The sequence below is a fragment of the Polypterus senegalus genome, chromosome 13 (genome assembly GCF_016835505.1).
Source record: "Polypterus senegalus isolate Bchr_013 chromosome 13, ASM1683550v1, whole genome shotgun sequence".
Lineage (NCBI taxonomy): Eukaryota > Metazoa > Chordata > Cladistia > Polypteriformes > Polypteridae > Polypterus > Polypterus senegalus.
The window spans coordinates 136,740,892-136,756,705 of NC_053166.1; the positions used below are offsets into that span (position 1 = coordinate 136,740,892).

At 37.5% G+C, this 15,814-nt stretch overlaps 1 protein-coding gene across 1 annotated transcript in view; it reads left to right on the plus strand.

The window, feature by feature from the left end:
* cog7 (component of oligomeric golgi complex 7) overlaps positions 1 to 15,814 on the plus strand; it is a 50,153-nt gene that overhangs the window by 26,253 nt on the left and 8,086 nt on the right. The window contains exons 10-14 of the mRNA XM_039776231.1: positions 1,599 to 1,753; positions 2,996 to 3,112; positions 3,913 to 3,978; positions 10,472 to 10,658; positions 14,242 to 14,382. Coding sequence (XP_039632165.1) covers positions 1,599 to 1,753; positions 2,996 to 3,112; positions 3,913 to 3,978; positions 10,472 to 10,658; positions 14,242 to 14,382 — 666 coding nt within the window. The remainder of the gene's footprint in view (positions 1 to 1,598; positions 1,754 to 2,995; positions 3,113 to 3,912; positions 3,979 to 10,471; positions 10,659 to 14,241; positions 14,383 to 15,814) is intronic.

Sequence of the window (15,814 nt, forward strand, 5' to 3'; positions counted from 1 at the left end):
CCGAACAACAGCAAATAAGATCAAAATATCCGTGTGAAACCTCTCAAATTACTTTTGTCCCATAATCCATATGTCATGTGACAAGTCACACGCTGAAAATGTCCCAAAAATACGTATTTTTTCTAAAGTATTGTTAAATAAGCAATTTCTGGTAAATCCCCTTATGAACATAAGTGTAGCACTCCAAAACAAGAACAAGCTTTTGAACTGTTTTTCTTTATGGATGTTTTGTTATGTTTGCTGCTGTTCAGTGTAGACCCTTATTAGCATGTTGTATCAGGAATTTAGTTCTCTCTATGCTCCGTAAACACATGACGTTAATAATTTTTTTGGCCATATCTACAAACAATATGTTGTAATTAGCAGCCTAAATAATACATTTGGATGGGGTATTCCTTTTAAGTGCAAAATTATATTGAAACCACAAAGTATTATAATGTGGAAATATTTACTGCAGAAAGTTGAAGGGGAGACTACCTGTCCACTCCATACAGTAGTTTGTGATGCATGGTATGAGTGAAAACTCCCCAAATGCAGTTCTTGTTAAGTGCTATAAATTTCTCACACTACTTAATTGAGTCATGTTCAGTAATTAATAAATTAATAAAACACACTGAATTTTTAAAGTGTGGAGCATACTTTTATGACCTCACATGTAATATAACTTATGAGTATTGTATGAAGCAATTACATCTTCATATAGATGATTATTTTTGAAGGGAGATATTTTATCACTAAATATCAGTGAATCAGATATAAAAAATCCAATAAACAGCAATAGACAAATGAGGAATGAACAGAAAAGTAAAATCTAAACTGCTTTTTATTCAGTAACTGAAATACAACCGTCATTTTGTGAGAAATTAAGAACCATGTTTGGAATGCTGCTGATTAGGATAAGATAAGAAATAACGGAAGAAGAATGAGCTTCCAACCATAGCTATTTATGACCTTCTGTAGCATGGGCCGTACAATCACAGAGCCCTTAAGTAGTAAAAACATGAAACAAAAGTTTTAAATGTCATTTGAATGTTTCTGTTAATGTTTTAATATCTTGTTTGTCTAAAATGATAGAAAGAAAGGTGCAGAAAGAATTTCTTTAAAACAATTAAAAAGACTACAGTAAGTGTAAATAGAGTTTGAAACAATGTATTAACAGTATCAACAGTTTCGACATGCATCACTGCAATGTGCAGACTTGATTGCTTTTAAGTACTTGAGAGTTTTGTTTCAGAAGGATTCCTCCCTGTAACAAAAGGCAATTCCACCATAGGACTATAGACATTGATAACAAGGTTTTACAGAATGTTATGATTTGTTTTCAAAATTGTATTTCATTTCATCTTTACTAATGGAACAATTTAACTAAAGTATTTACTTTTCAAATGTATTGAAGTGCTGAACAGTGTTTTTTTTTTTTTGTCAGCAAAATTCTTTCTAGTCTTATATTTAATGTTACAAAGTGAAAAATAATATGCTGCTATAGTTTAAACTAAGATAGTGCTCTGTTTATAGGATGTTTATTGGCTTTGAAATGAGTTAAGATGATAAAATATCCAATTGCTTTTTCCATAATGTGCTCTGTGTTTGACCCACAGGAACGCGGAGAAGTGATTGACTGCGTGCAGGAGCTAAACCACTCTGTAAATAAGCTCTTCAGCTTGGCTTCCGCAGCAGTGGAGCGGTGCATCAAGCTGACTGATGGGCTTGCAGTGCGTGGCCTCATGAAAGCTTTGAAGGCACTGTTTACAAAGTATGACTTGCTGCGCGTGCTTCTAAAGCCTCACATCTAAAGAAATGTCAAAGCATTCAAATGGCTAATAAATGCACAGTTAAGACTGTCATCAAAAATAAGACATGTTCAGTCTTTCTGGTACCAAACATCTTCATCAGCTTTTTATGTAATATTGTTTAAAAACTAAGTTAATAACTAATTGTGGGTATTTACTGTATATACTGGACACAGTCTTGACTCCATATTTGTAATAATTAAGAAAGATTATTCATCTGTGCCAACTTTTGAACCCAAGCTCTAGTGTAGGACAGGATATGCAAGTGAACTTAATTTACGAAAGCTGACTCCATCTACACATGTACTGTAAATTTGTAAGTCCTAAAGATTTTATCTCAAACATATTATTTTTGTTAATGTCATTTTTTTCTTTGAATATCTAATGCTTTTGACAGTTTAAATCAATTTAGTTTATTTTTATTAAATCAATTTCCATTCATGAACTTGGCATGCTGTTTAATAATTGCAAAAACAATATGAAAACTGTAGTGTAACAAAAGCAGAAAGCACAATATATAAAATATGTAGAGTGTTTTTTTGGTCCAAATATCACCTGTCCATGGCCAACTACATTCTGGGAGTGATTGTTCCATGTAGACAATGACAATTTAAATTGGATTGAATATATCTGAAATTTGGCCCATCACATGTGATGTTGAGTCCACCCCAATGCAGCCCAGATGCCACCAAAGAGAGAATGATAATGGACTTATTAATGGCAATTGAAAAACCATTACTATATTTATTTGAAATGCAATATAAAAGGACAATATGGAATGCCCTCAATGGTGCCTTCCTTAATATTGGTAGGTGGGTCATTTTTGGGTTTGGGTGCTGTACTACACTAGTTTTATTTATCTTTGAAGTTTTAAGGGAGCCTACTGTACATCTTGCGATTACAATAATGTACAGCCTGGATTGACAGTACTAATTTGTTGCGTTAGAGGTGGCTTAACCCTTTAGAATTTTTATATATAAGGAGGAGTATTTTAAACAATTGGATAAAACTCCATTGGAAGTTGAAGTGATTCTTCATTCTGATTGTAATCCTGGCTTCTGTGTTGTGAATTAATTATAGTGTAGTAAGTGAACGATATGAACGGTCTGCCGATTAAACATTGCAGTAGTTGGTACCTTTTCAGGTTCATTTTTATTGTCTCAGTAATCTTACTTTTAGATTTACTTGCATCATTTTTATTGTAGGTATGTGTCTGACTTTTCAAATGCACTTCAGTCTGTGAAGAAGAAATGCAAACTAGAAGACCTGCCAAATGGCTCTTATTTTCATGAAGATTGGACAGCATTCCAAAACTGCGCCAGGTTCGTAGTTTTATGAAGAGCAGAGAAAAACTCTTCATGTTTAAAATGTATTAATGATGATGCTGGTTTTCTGCTTAAAATGTTTTTTTTACTTGTATAAGAGTATATTCGGCTTTATAGCTTTTATATACTACAGCTTGGATTTTACTCCTTTTAATCTTTGTTTGCATGCAGTAGCACAATAGATCAGGTAAATAGGGCACAAGATGAGGAAAAGACATAGGTTTCCTGTTACCCAAGATGTTTTGATCAAATGTCAGTCTTTTTTGTTGTAAATGAAATTTGATGTCCAACTAATCACTGAACTCTTTCCCAAGAGTGTTAGTTATGAGAGGAGAATAGTTTAATTTGTCGTGCTGCAGGTTCAATAATGAATGAATGGAAACAACAGAAATACTCTGTACTTGCTTTGGTATAAGTGACAGCCTTTAAGGACTGGTGGGAGGTAGATCATTGCTTCAGAAAATGAGTAGACACCCAAGAGCCACCTAGATGTATTCATGTCATGCCAGTTTAATGGATCTTTTAAATCAGCTTTATTACATGTGCATACGATAGAATTGTCCTGGACAAGAATTTTCTCTGACGATTGCTTAGGATGCTAGCTTTCTGAGCAATTGCTTCTAAACATTAGATAAGTAACTTGCTGGTGGCTCAATTTGCATGGGAGTCACCATTTCAGAGAATTTTAAATGTCTGATCACACAGAGTAGACAGCTGGAGCAATGTCTGCTCTTCTGCTATTGTATCCTTCTTGTTTTGTAAGAATACCTAAAACTTTTTTTTAACATGTATTGTAGAATTATCGCAACTTGTGGTGAACTACTAAGACAGTGTGGAGCCTTCGAGCAACAGCTGGCAAACAGGTGGGTTGGTTTGTTGGTTCAAATTGTTTTAATTCTTTATTTCTTTGCAATAGAATCACTGATAGTTACTTGCACATAAAGTTAAGCATACGATGGAACATGCCCTGGAATTTGGTTATTCAAGAGAGTCTAAGTCATTGTTTTTTAGCAGAAATTGTTCATGTTAAGAATACAGTTTTGGTTTGCTAAGAAATATACTCTTAAAATTAGGTAGAAAGTAAAACTTGATTTCATGTATATACTACCATTATCATCATAATCTACTTCAGCCAAACAGCTTATCATTAGGTAAACTGAACAAATTAGAGTCTGTTTTGGTTTTTGGTGTTTTGGTGTTGGGTGGCAGAAGTGGAGATAGGGGAGTAGCGGTGGGGCCAAATCCATACCAAGCATTTCATAAGCAGATCAGCTTTGACCAAGTGAATTTCTAATAATTTTACTTGCAGAATTAAGGTGAGTAAGGGCATATCCTCAAACATGTGCTGCTTAGGTTAATTGGTGATTCCTGCTTGGTCCTGTGTGTCAGTCAGTAGGTGCTTTAGTGAGCCCTGCAGTAGACCAGCACTGCGATAGATTCCAGCCCTCCACAACCCTGAAGTGGTTTAGGAGTTTTTAAGAATGCCATGGCATGTGAAACAATACTAGACTGACAAAGTTCAGTGTTTCATTTCTTTATCTTGGTTTATCTAAGTGCTGTCATGTTAAAGCTGACCTCAGAAGTAGCACATTATATTATGGAAACTTAATAATAATAATAATAATAACTAGGGGGCTTCGCCCCCTGCTGGCTTCACTTGCCAACTCTATGTTTGGTTTTCCGGATACACACTTTTAAGATTTTTTTTTCTTTGAATTGTTGCTATTTCATTAGTTTCACTTTTATCTCAGACTCTATATCAAAAACAATATTTGGAATCTTTCGAGTCCCAACATGCTGAATCTTTTAAATGAAGTCCGTGAGACATGTACTAAATGACTTTCTACCATAATTCAGGATAGGTTTCTCTGTTTGGAATTTCAGCACAGACAAAATGGTCTACATCATCAGTAGTTAATTTTTTTTGCAAAGTAACCAAGAAATGCATGTGAGGTAAACCCCGTTTTTGAAATTCTCTGACTTAAACTTCAAAGCCTTACAATATTTACATACTTGTGACACATCACCTACAATTAGGTCCATACATATTTGGACAGAGACAACTTTTTTCTAATTTTGGTTCTGTACATTACCACAATGAATTTTAAATGAAACAACTCAGACTTTCAGCTTGAATTCAGTGGGGTGAACAAAACGATAGCATAAAAATAACTAAAAATAAACTAACTGTATGTCTATATATTCGATCTCTATTCGTCTTTTCGTTATTTCTCCGAATAATAATTTCTTTGTACGCACTAATGCGATCTTTACTTTCTTTTTTTTGACACTTTCGTTTTTTTCTCCTTTCATATTCTGTATCTTGCTCTGCATGTGTATTGTGCCTACGTTTTTTTTTGAGTCTTTTGAATTCCACTGTTTTCATTATCTCTAACCTGCTCTGCATATATTTGGCCCCCTTGTTTTTTAACCTCTTTATGATGTTTTACTTTTTTTTGTACTCTTTGTCTTTTATTTCTGTCCTCGCTTTTTCCTGCTTTTTTTTCAATGACACCTGGTCCGTGGTGATTATTTTCCTTTTTTCGAGTACAGTAATCCCTCGCTATATCGCGCTTTGACTTTCGCGGTTTCGCTCTATCGCGGATTTTATATGAAAGCATAATAACTAAATATATAACGCGGATTTTTCGCTGCTTCGCGGGTTCTGCGGACAATGTGTCTTTTTACTTCCTTGTACATGCTTCCTCAGTTGGTTTGCCCAGTTGATTTCATACAAGGGACGCTATTGGTGGATGACTGAGAAGCTAACCAATCAGAGCACGCAGTTAAGTTCCTGCCTGCTGAATGCAGTGTTAACCAGGAAGTCTCGTCTCACTCATTCAGCATCAACGTGTTTCGCTGTGTAAAGAGTTGTGCTCTTTTGTGTTTATCTTTGTGCATAGTCAAGCCCTTCATTATGGCTCCAAAACGATCTGCTACTGCTTCAGGGGCCATGCCCAAGTGCAAACGGAAGATGTTAATGATTGCCGAAAAGGTAAACGTTTTGGATTTGTTGAAGGCTACGATTCTTTTTATTTAAAAAGTAGGAAAGGAATATAAGATCTACGGCTGCAGTGTCCTTTTAACCAGGGTTCAAAACGAGTTGTAAGTGGATGTAATAAGGCAGTAGTCCGGATGGAATCTGCTTTAGGGATTTGCATTGAAGACTGTCAGAAGAAGAACAACGGCAGTGCTACACAATCGCCTAAAGTGGCTCCTTTAAGGGCTGTAACGCTCTCCTTTGTTGTGCAGTAAAATAAAACTCATTGTTATCGGACAAGTCATCATGTCATTGTTGGTGAGTAACCATAATTAATTTTCTACTTACAGTGCTTAGTACATGTACGTGCGTTTAGTGTCACTGTACACACATTTACTGTATACTATTTTTCTTGTATTGTACGTATTTATTACTGTTGGCATGTCTGTCGTAATGGCTGTAACATATGTGCTATCGGAGACACTCAATATCTTTAAAATAATATTTAGGTTTTACTGTATATAAACAGTGTGTTTACATACATAATTTCAATGAATCTTACCTAATATCTAAGAGAATACAAAGGGATTATGCTGTATAATTCTGCGGGGAATATTTATAAACAGTGTGGGAGAGTTTATAAGGGATAAAATGTATAAAAATAACCATAGAAACATATGGTTTCTACTTTGCGGATTTTTCACCTATCGCGGGGGGGTCTGGAACGCAACCCCCGCGATCGAGGAGGGATTACTGTAATAATTTCCCTTTATTTGCACTACTGCGATCTTTACTTTCTTTTTTTGATACTTTCTAATTTTCCTGCTTTCATATTCTTTAACTTTCTCTACATTTGTATAGTGCCAACTGTTTTTTTTTTTTGTGCCTTTCAAATTCCACTGCTTTCATAATCTCTTACCTGCTCTGCATGAGTATAGCGGCAACATTTTTGAAAGTCTTCATGAAGTTCTACTTTGTCTTTTAATCCTGAGCCCGAGTGGATGTGCTTTTTTTTCAGTTCCGCTTGTTCCGGGCTGATTATTACTTTTCTTATTTTCTGAATTTGCACAAAAATTATTATTTTTCTTGTTTGCATTTTTTTTCTCTCTAATGCTTTTGGGTCTCTCTTTCTTCTTCACTTAGTCGTCGAGGTTTCATCTATAACGTATTGTTCTTATACGCTTTATATGCCGTGAGATCCCTGGATCTGTGTGTGCTCAAAGCCTTTACACGACTGAGAATGTTCTATGTCCCCGCGAGACGGTCCTGGGTCAATCTCTTTTGTCTCGTGGGTCTTTTGAGTGTCTTCCATGATCTTGACGTGAAGATCACATCTTGTCTCCCTAGACTTTCTCTCCCAGGATTTTTTTTTTTAATAGAGTGATAATAATACTAATAATAGTAATTCTTTGCATTTTTTATAGAGCTTTTTTCACTACTCAAAGCGCTCAGCAATTACAGAATAAGGGCCTTGCTAAAGGGCCCAATGGAGCATAGTCCGTTTTGGCATTTATGGGATTCGAACCGGTCACCTTCCGATTGCCAGTGCAGATCCCTAGCCTTAGAGCCACTACTCCACCCTTGAACTTGAACAGACAACTCTGCTATTGGAACTAATAGTGAGAGCTGATATTTTATGGATATTTCACGCACTGTAAGAGTACTTGCTGAACTGACCTTCACGGCATTTTCCCCTTAGCAATATAGATGCACTTTAAAAAAAATAAAATTAAGATTTAATTATTTTCCTGTTCCTCATGGTAATGGATGCTTTCATCAGTAATCTGAAAACATAAATCAGATTGGTATTGGAGTATATAAAAAAAAGTTTTAAATGCCTGTGAATACATAAAGTGAAATTGAAGTATGAACAGTGTGGCTGGGCTTCAGTTAGCTGAGACTGGAGAAATTGTAGAGAATAGTGTGTGTGTATGGGTATGATAATAGAAGAAACAGTTAAAGATAAAGCTCTCTTTGTGATTTATTTTATTCTTGTATAGTGTCTTGTAAAAGAATTCAATCCCCTTGAAAGTCCAACACCATTTCTTGGATTTCAAAAGGCTGATACACTTATTCCTTTAATAAATACTTTTCTTGATAGCTCATGTGGTCTATCTAGCACTTTTTTATTTTTAAAGCCAATGTAAATTTGTAATTGATATATTTCTAAGAAATAAGAACTCTAAAAATACTGCTTGAATGAGTATTTAATCCCCAGACATCAACCTTTACCAGGACCTCCTTTCCAACAATAACAGCCCTGAAGTCTTTTCAGGTAAGTCGGAATCAGCTTTCCACATTGTTCAGGGGTGAATTTTTTTTTTCTTGTTCTTCCTGGCAGATTTTCTGTAGATCGTTCAGGTTGGTTGGGTGGCACCTCCAGAGTGCAGTTTTCAATGATTTCCACAGATTCTTAGTGGAGTTGAGATCAAGACTTTTGACTAGGCCATTATAGAACATTATTTTGTTTTTGAGCTACTCCAATGTTACTTTGGCCTTGTGCTTGGGATCATTGTTTTGCTGGAAGGTGTACCTTCTCCCAAGCCTTAGTTTCTCAGGTGACAAGAGTTGGTTCTCTTCCAGTATTTTGTTCCATTCATTCCATCATCAGCCTTAACAAGACTCCCAGTCACTGTAGATGAAATCCTGTCTACAGCCATTATCCTGCATTCACCTGACTTTACCTGTTTTTTGAGGCATGGGCAGTGATGAATCTGTGCTTTGAATTTAAGGTGAGAAGCTCTGTCTTAGTTTCATATGACCACAAAACTTTTTCCTATATCCTAGCCACGTCCCTCTCATACATTTTGATGAAATCCAGGTATACCTTTTAATGGATATTCATGAATAATGACTTCTTTCTTGCCGTCCTTCTAAACAGACCACTGGTAATATTGACTGCTCTTAATATTGAGGACTAATGCACATATCATCCCAATTTCAATAACTGACTTCTGTAGTTGCTTCAAAGTTATGGCTGGCTTTTGTGTTGCTTTCCTTACCAGCCTATGTCTTGTTTGAATGCTACTGTTAAGTTTTGACGTCTGGCTTCTTTACACAATGACTGAGTGGTGTGATGCACATTTCACTTCTGGACGATTAATTCAGTAGTGCACACTGGTACATGCAAGCACTTGAATATTTTTTATATTCATTTCCTGACCTATGCATTTGTATCGGGTCATCTCTTCCTTCAGTGGTCTGCTCATCAGCCTTCATTTTCAAAGTGGATTCTTATCCAGAAAATGTGACCTTTACTGTAATTGTTGACAGGCAGAAACTAATTATTCAGTTATGCCCAAATGAGAGGCAAATGTGTCTTGTTTAGGAACACTCTGCCACCTTAAGCTTTTGGAGCATAAAGTGACTGGATACTTATGCAAGCAGCGTTTTTTTCATGTTTAGTGGAATTAATAATTGTTTACTTTGGCTTTAAAAATAAACTATTAAACATTTTAGTTGCCAGTAAAAATACTTTTTGGAGGAATAAGTGTATGTGTCTTTTTAAATCCAGAGAAATTTGATGACTTCCAGTAGGAATTGTAGTGCTGCACGCTGGGAGGACTGGGGGAGCAAGCGTGGCCAGAGCGTTACTTCCCTTGGGACGCTAGATTCAACCTCCCTGGGCTGCAGCGGTGCCTCGGACTCCCACAGGTCTTCATGGGAGTTGGAGCATGGTGCAGCCCTGTTGGGATTTGTAGGCGCCGCCAAGGGGTGCTGCAGCGGGAGCTGCTGAGCCCTTATGGGTTGTCCTTCCGCCACACCTGGAAGTGCTGCCTGGAAACAAGTAATCAAGCACCCCGAGCACTTCCGGGTGCGTTATAAAAAGAGCCAGCAGCCACTACTTGGGAGCCAGAGTCGGGAGGAGGAGCGACGAAGCTTGACCCGAGAAGTGAAGGAGGTGAAGGAAAAGCGTGAAGAAAGAGACTTGTTGCATTGTGCTGTACTTGGACTGTGTGGTGCCTGTGGGAAACGGGGAAGGCGTTTCCCACGCGGAAAAAATAAAAAGAGTGTGCCTTGATCTTGTGTCCCATGCTTGTCTTTGTCGGGTTAAGCTGGTAATTGGACCTGTTTATAGTATTTGGTGTGCCATAATGTAGCTATTCTTACATAATTGGACCTGTTTATAGTACTTGGTGTTTCATGCTGAAGAGGTGGACCATGTCACAAATGCTTAAATCTAGTTAGCACAAGCATTTTCTAGGATCATTGAACATCTTATCCTTAACTGTGTTCAGCTGCTACTAAATGAAACAACGAAGTATGGTTGCTTTGTAATTTTATGTTAAACAGTTATGACTTGGTGATCTATTTTATAGTAAAGTTCTAGCCTCAGTTGGTGATGTTTATTCTTGTAATTTGTTGCTTTCTCACAGGATTTTGTCAACCGCTGGAAAATACCTTTCTGATTCATACAGTCCTCGAAGCTTAACGGGTATCCAGGAGGCCAATCTGAGTGACAAAAAGAGTAGCATCAAAAACCCCTGGCAAGACTACAATTATCTAGCTAAAGGAAACCCAGCTGAATATGCTGACTTAATGGAGATGATCTACAACCTAAAGGTTAGACAAATGTTCTGTCAGATTAATTTCTTTTTATTAAACAGTTATACATAAAAATAATATGACAGGGATTTTCTGTTTCTTAAAAAAAAGTTGAGAAAGAGTTGATAACATTATGACGCATAGCATTCAAAACTAGAAAGAAAATTAGGAAGAAGCAAATAGGTCAAAGCTGTGGAGTTATTATTGAAATGGAAAGTCAGTCGATATAAAGTTGTTAATGAGTGGACCACTAGTCAGAAGCACCATTCTCAAGATAGATGATCATGTTTAAGAGATGACAGGCAGCTAGTAATGAACCGTACATGTCAGTCTAACCAAGTCTAGAAGTAAGACACAAAAGCATTTAAGTGACGGGCAAAGTTACATTTATGAACCTTGAAAGGATATCTTATCTATCTGTAGAACCTGCCAGTGCGCTCTGTGGAAAAAAGACAAGTGATGGCTTAGCTGCCATGCCCTACTTATGCTTAGCTAGTGTAGGCTTTTGTGGTGAAGTCTATAAAAATAGATTACTTTTTTATTTACGTGCTGTATTTCTGAAAAAATTAAAGTGTGTGTTTTTGGTATAATAATACCTTTTCTCATGGTGTAATCATTTTTTTTTTTTTTTTAGTAAGTCAAGGTAGCTTATAAAATGTTGATTACAATCTGAGGTTCAGTGTAAGACATGAAGCATGGTTGTCAAATGTACTTTGGAAGGATGCACCCAAATTCTGCCATAGAAGTTTTAAACATTTCAGTATTTTCTGATAATAATCCATCTCAGTGGCTTATTATACACCTTTAAATAGAGACATAAGTAATACAGAGGATTATTTTATTAGTGAGCTTCCCCTGTTTATTCTTGAACTCTTACAGCTCATTTTATGATTAAAGAGAACTATAGTTTATTTACAGCTACCCCTCTCCATGATAAAAACCCCTCCTGGACAGAATTCCACTCCATGTCAGTGGTTAGAATTGCTTTATAGAAAATTAATATACACAGTTAAAGGGTGATGGGTAGAACCTAATTCTAATAGTTAGCACTGCTCCCTTCTCTCCCAGGAGTTCTGCGTTCACATCCAACTCCGAGAGCGCCCTCTGTGGACTTTGGACGACTCCCTTGGGTCTGTGTATATTTTTCACAGGTGCTTTGGTTCTTTCCTGTTTTTTAAAATTTGCCATGGTAGATGCATTAAATTGCCCAGCATATGTTGTGTCATATTGTGAATGCGCAGGCTCTGCAGTACAGTGGGTGACCTATCATGCACCGATATAGGATATCTTCCATCTCCTATAGACACCAAAGTGGAGTAGGTAGGATAAGAAACTTGATGGTTAGAGAACAAATAATTTGCTGCATCATAAAATTGTATGGTGGATTTGTACTGAAAAACTTACCTTTATAATTGATCAAAATATGGGAAGTAGCCACAGAAATACAGAGACGTTATGCCACGCTCAAGAAGGAAGGAGGCATATAATTGGTTATATTGTTTCAGACATAAGCCAGTTTTGTGGAATAAAAACATGTTTTTGGTTGGTGGTGGCAGAGAAGTCTTCTGTTTTTCTTAATTTCAAAAATGTTTAAATTAGCCTGTCCATGCCATCTTACACATAATAATAATAATAATAATACATTTTATTTAGAGCACCTTTCAAAAAACTCAAGGTCACTGTACATTCAGGTTAAAAAAAAATAAAAACATTCAATGACTAGAAAATTTAAAACCCAAATAAAACATCAGATAAAACACCGATAACAGTTACAGTGAATAAGCAATTTTGAACAAATGAGTTTTGAGATTAGCCTGAAATTGGTGAAGGGTAGTCATGTTCCTAAGGTAAGCAGGTAATGAGTTCCATAAGGAAGGTGCCGATCTGCTAAATGCTCGGTATCCCATCATGACAAGACGTGTTGGTGGATTATTTAAGTTGATGGAAGAAGAGGATCTGAGCATGCGAGAGGGTTTAGTGACTTGTAGGAGCTCAGAGAGATACGAGGTGTGGCAGAAAAGTAATGAGACTGGCAACACTGCAAGCGATCTAGCAACGCTGCGCTGTTGTCCTTGATAGAGCACGTGTATCAGTACCCTCCCATAGCTCAGTGCGAGTTTCAACTCCTTCCGTTAACTACGTGATTTTTGTGACTGCTATTAGCGAAGTTGTGTTTTTGGTTGTGCGTCAAGCAAAATGGAACAGCGGAATTTGGAGCAACGTTGTGCCATTAAATTTTGTGTTAAGCTTGGAGAATTTTTATAAAGACGTCCTTGAAAGGCTCAGAAAAAGGGTCATTCGCGTGAGACCAGACATTGCAGGATGCATGGATGCTCCATCATGACAACGCCCCATGTCACACTGCCCTCTCCATGACAGAATTTTTGACCTCAAAAGGCATTCCTGTGGTTCCGCAGCCCCCTTATTCACCTGACCTCAGTCCGTGTGACTTTTTCCTTTTTCCTAAACTGAAAAATGTCCTCAAAGGATGTCATTTCGGGACTTTAGAAAACATCCAAAAGAGTGTAACGGACATGCTGAAGACCATACCGGTTGAAGACTTCCAGTGCTGCTACCAACAGTGGGAACAACGTCTCCATCGGTGTGTAGCTGCCCAAGGGAACTACTTTGAAGGGGATAACATTGATGTTTGAAAAAAATAAAAACTTTGGTAAATAAAAAATCAGTCTCATTACTTTTCTCCCACACCTCGTATGTGGGGGCAAGATTATGAATGGCCTTATATGTAAGGACTAAAATTTTATAGTTGCTTCATTATGCTTCATTAGTCTGGGAATTGGTTACTGTGGAGGTCTCTGTTTTGAGTTGAACTTAGTATAATGTTCCAGAAAATATCATTAATCATGTGACATGAAGTATTATCCTGCTGAAAAGCTTTTCCATTTCATGGCCACCTCTAGACTGCATTGTTGACTTATGGGGTTTTCTTCGTATCCGGGGACTTTCTGCAACGTGAATCAAAATTCTTTAGACCAGGCAATGTTTTTTTAAGCCACCATTGTTATTGTTCCTCCACCCACTCCAGCCATAAGAGTAGAACCTGCCTGGGGTATTGGCTACCACACCCCATCCATGACAACAAATGACAAACTAAGCTTGTCATACGTTTACTCCAGTGCTAACCTCCGTCAGCTCCTGTCAACTGTAGTCTCTTTTGGACCAAATGTCTGTGGTTGGGCACCCATTCGTGACATGTCAGTGATGCTTTCTCTTTTAAATGAAAATGCTGACAGGTCTGCTTCTCCTGAAACAGTTGTTGAGGAGCATCTCGCACTTAATACATTATTATTAAAATCTTTAGTCTTGTATGATATGGAAACTTGGGACTTGCATGTCTGCCTTAAATAGTGCTGTTTATACATATAATGTTGTCAAAGATTTAGGGGTTTAATGTACGGGAAGAGTAGGTGGACGTTCAGAGGAGACAACAGTGTGAAAGTATGTGACAATATGCCTACTCTGTCCACCACCCCCCCACATGCTTGAGAGAGCTCATTAAGTTCAGATTTGGCGTAATTCTGAAAGCACACACAAGAGCAGTGTCCTGAAAATTAGGGTAACGTGTCATCTTCTGTTTTAGGAGAAGGGAACTGGAAGCTCAAGCCTGTTGACTGAACCACGTTCTGCGCTAATGCGGCTGAACCAGCAAACTCATCAGCTGGCCTTTGACTCAGTTTTCCTAAGAATTAAGCAACAGCTTTTCCAGGTTTCAAAGATGGAGGTAAGGTGAAGAGCTCTTGAGATGAGACCACTAGACATAACCAAATGTTCAAAGTAAAATGGTGTATTGTAGGTATGCAAATAAAATATAGTAAGGTGTGTGTAAGAGACTTATCAGATAATTTGAAACAACGTGTTATTGCTTAAAAAGTAAACTGTGTCATTGTGGCTGAACTAGTGGATATGTGTATACAATGCCTTGCAAGAGTATTTGGTCCAAAGTCATCACTGTTCTCTGTATTTCAAATAATACATGCACATATCCTGATAAGCATTTTTATTGACAAGTGAGGTGTTCTAACAAAGCAAAGGTAAGTAATTTGTGAAAGTTATTTTTTATTGTACACTATTACTCCCTGAGGGGAAATTGTCTTTTTGCATGACCTTTGGAGGTCAGAGTGCAGAGTCAGCAATTGTACTGTGCCCCTGGAGTCTTTTTTTTAAGTTAAGTGCCTTGCCCAAAGGCCCAACGGAGTAGGATCCCCTCTGATAGTAACGGGATTTGAACCAGTAGTCTTCCAGATACCAGTACAGATCCTTAGCCTCAGAGCTACCGCTCCACTTTAATACTCGCATAAATATTCCAACCTTACACTTGAGCATTTACTAGGACCTCCTTTCCCACAGTACTTTTGGGGTTATCTCAATCAGCTTTCCACACTGCTCAGGAGTGGTTTTCTCTCATTCTTCCTAATAGATTTTCTGCAAATCATACAGATTGGTTGGGTGGCATCTCTGGACTGCAATCTTCAAGGAGAGCCCCAGATTCTTAGTGGAGTTGAAATCAGGACTTTGACTAGGCCATTGTAAAACATTCATTATTTTGATGTTGAGTTATTGCCAGGGATTGTTGTTTCACTGAAAGGTAAACCTTCTCCAAAACCTTAGTTTCTCAGCTGACAGGAATTGGTTGTTTTCCAGTAATTCCCTGCATTTAGTTCCATCAGCCTTAACAAGATTCCCAGCCATGCAGGTGAAAAGTTTCTAGAAAAAAAAAAAAGAAAATGTTCTAAGGCATCCAATTTCTCTATTTCTGTTGATGGTTCACTTGTCAAACCTGATCCGGTTGTCAAACTTAACTTTCAGGTACACATGAGGCCTCTTTCCAAACTTTTCATTCTATCATCTCCGTAACATTGCCCGCCTCCGTCCATTTCTGTCCTTTAATGATGCTCAAACTCTGGTTCATTGTTTCATAATGTCTTGTACTGATTATTGTAATTCCCTCTTCATCGGCCTCCATGCAGAATCTATACAGAAGCTACAGTATATTGAAAACTCCGCAGCCAGAGTCCTCACCCCCACAAAGCGTTTTGCTCACATCTCCCCTGTTCTCGCCCGGCTTCACTAGTTAGCTATTCCATCAAGGATTAAATTCAAGATTCTGCTTCTCGCCTTCAAAGCTCTACATCACCTTGCTCCCCTCTACCTCA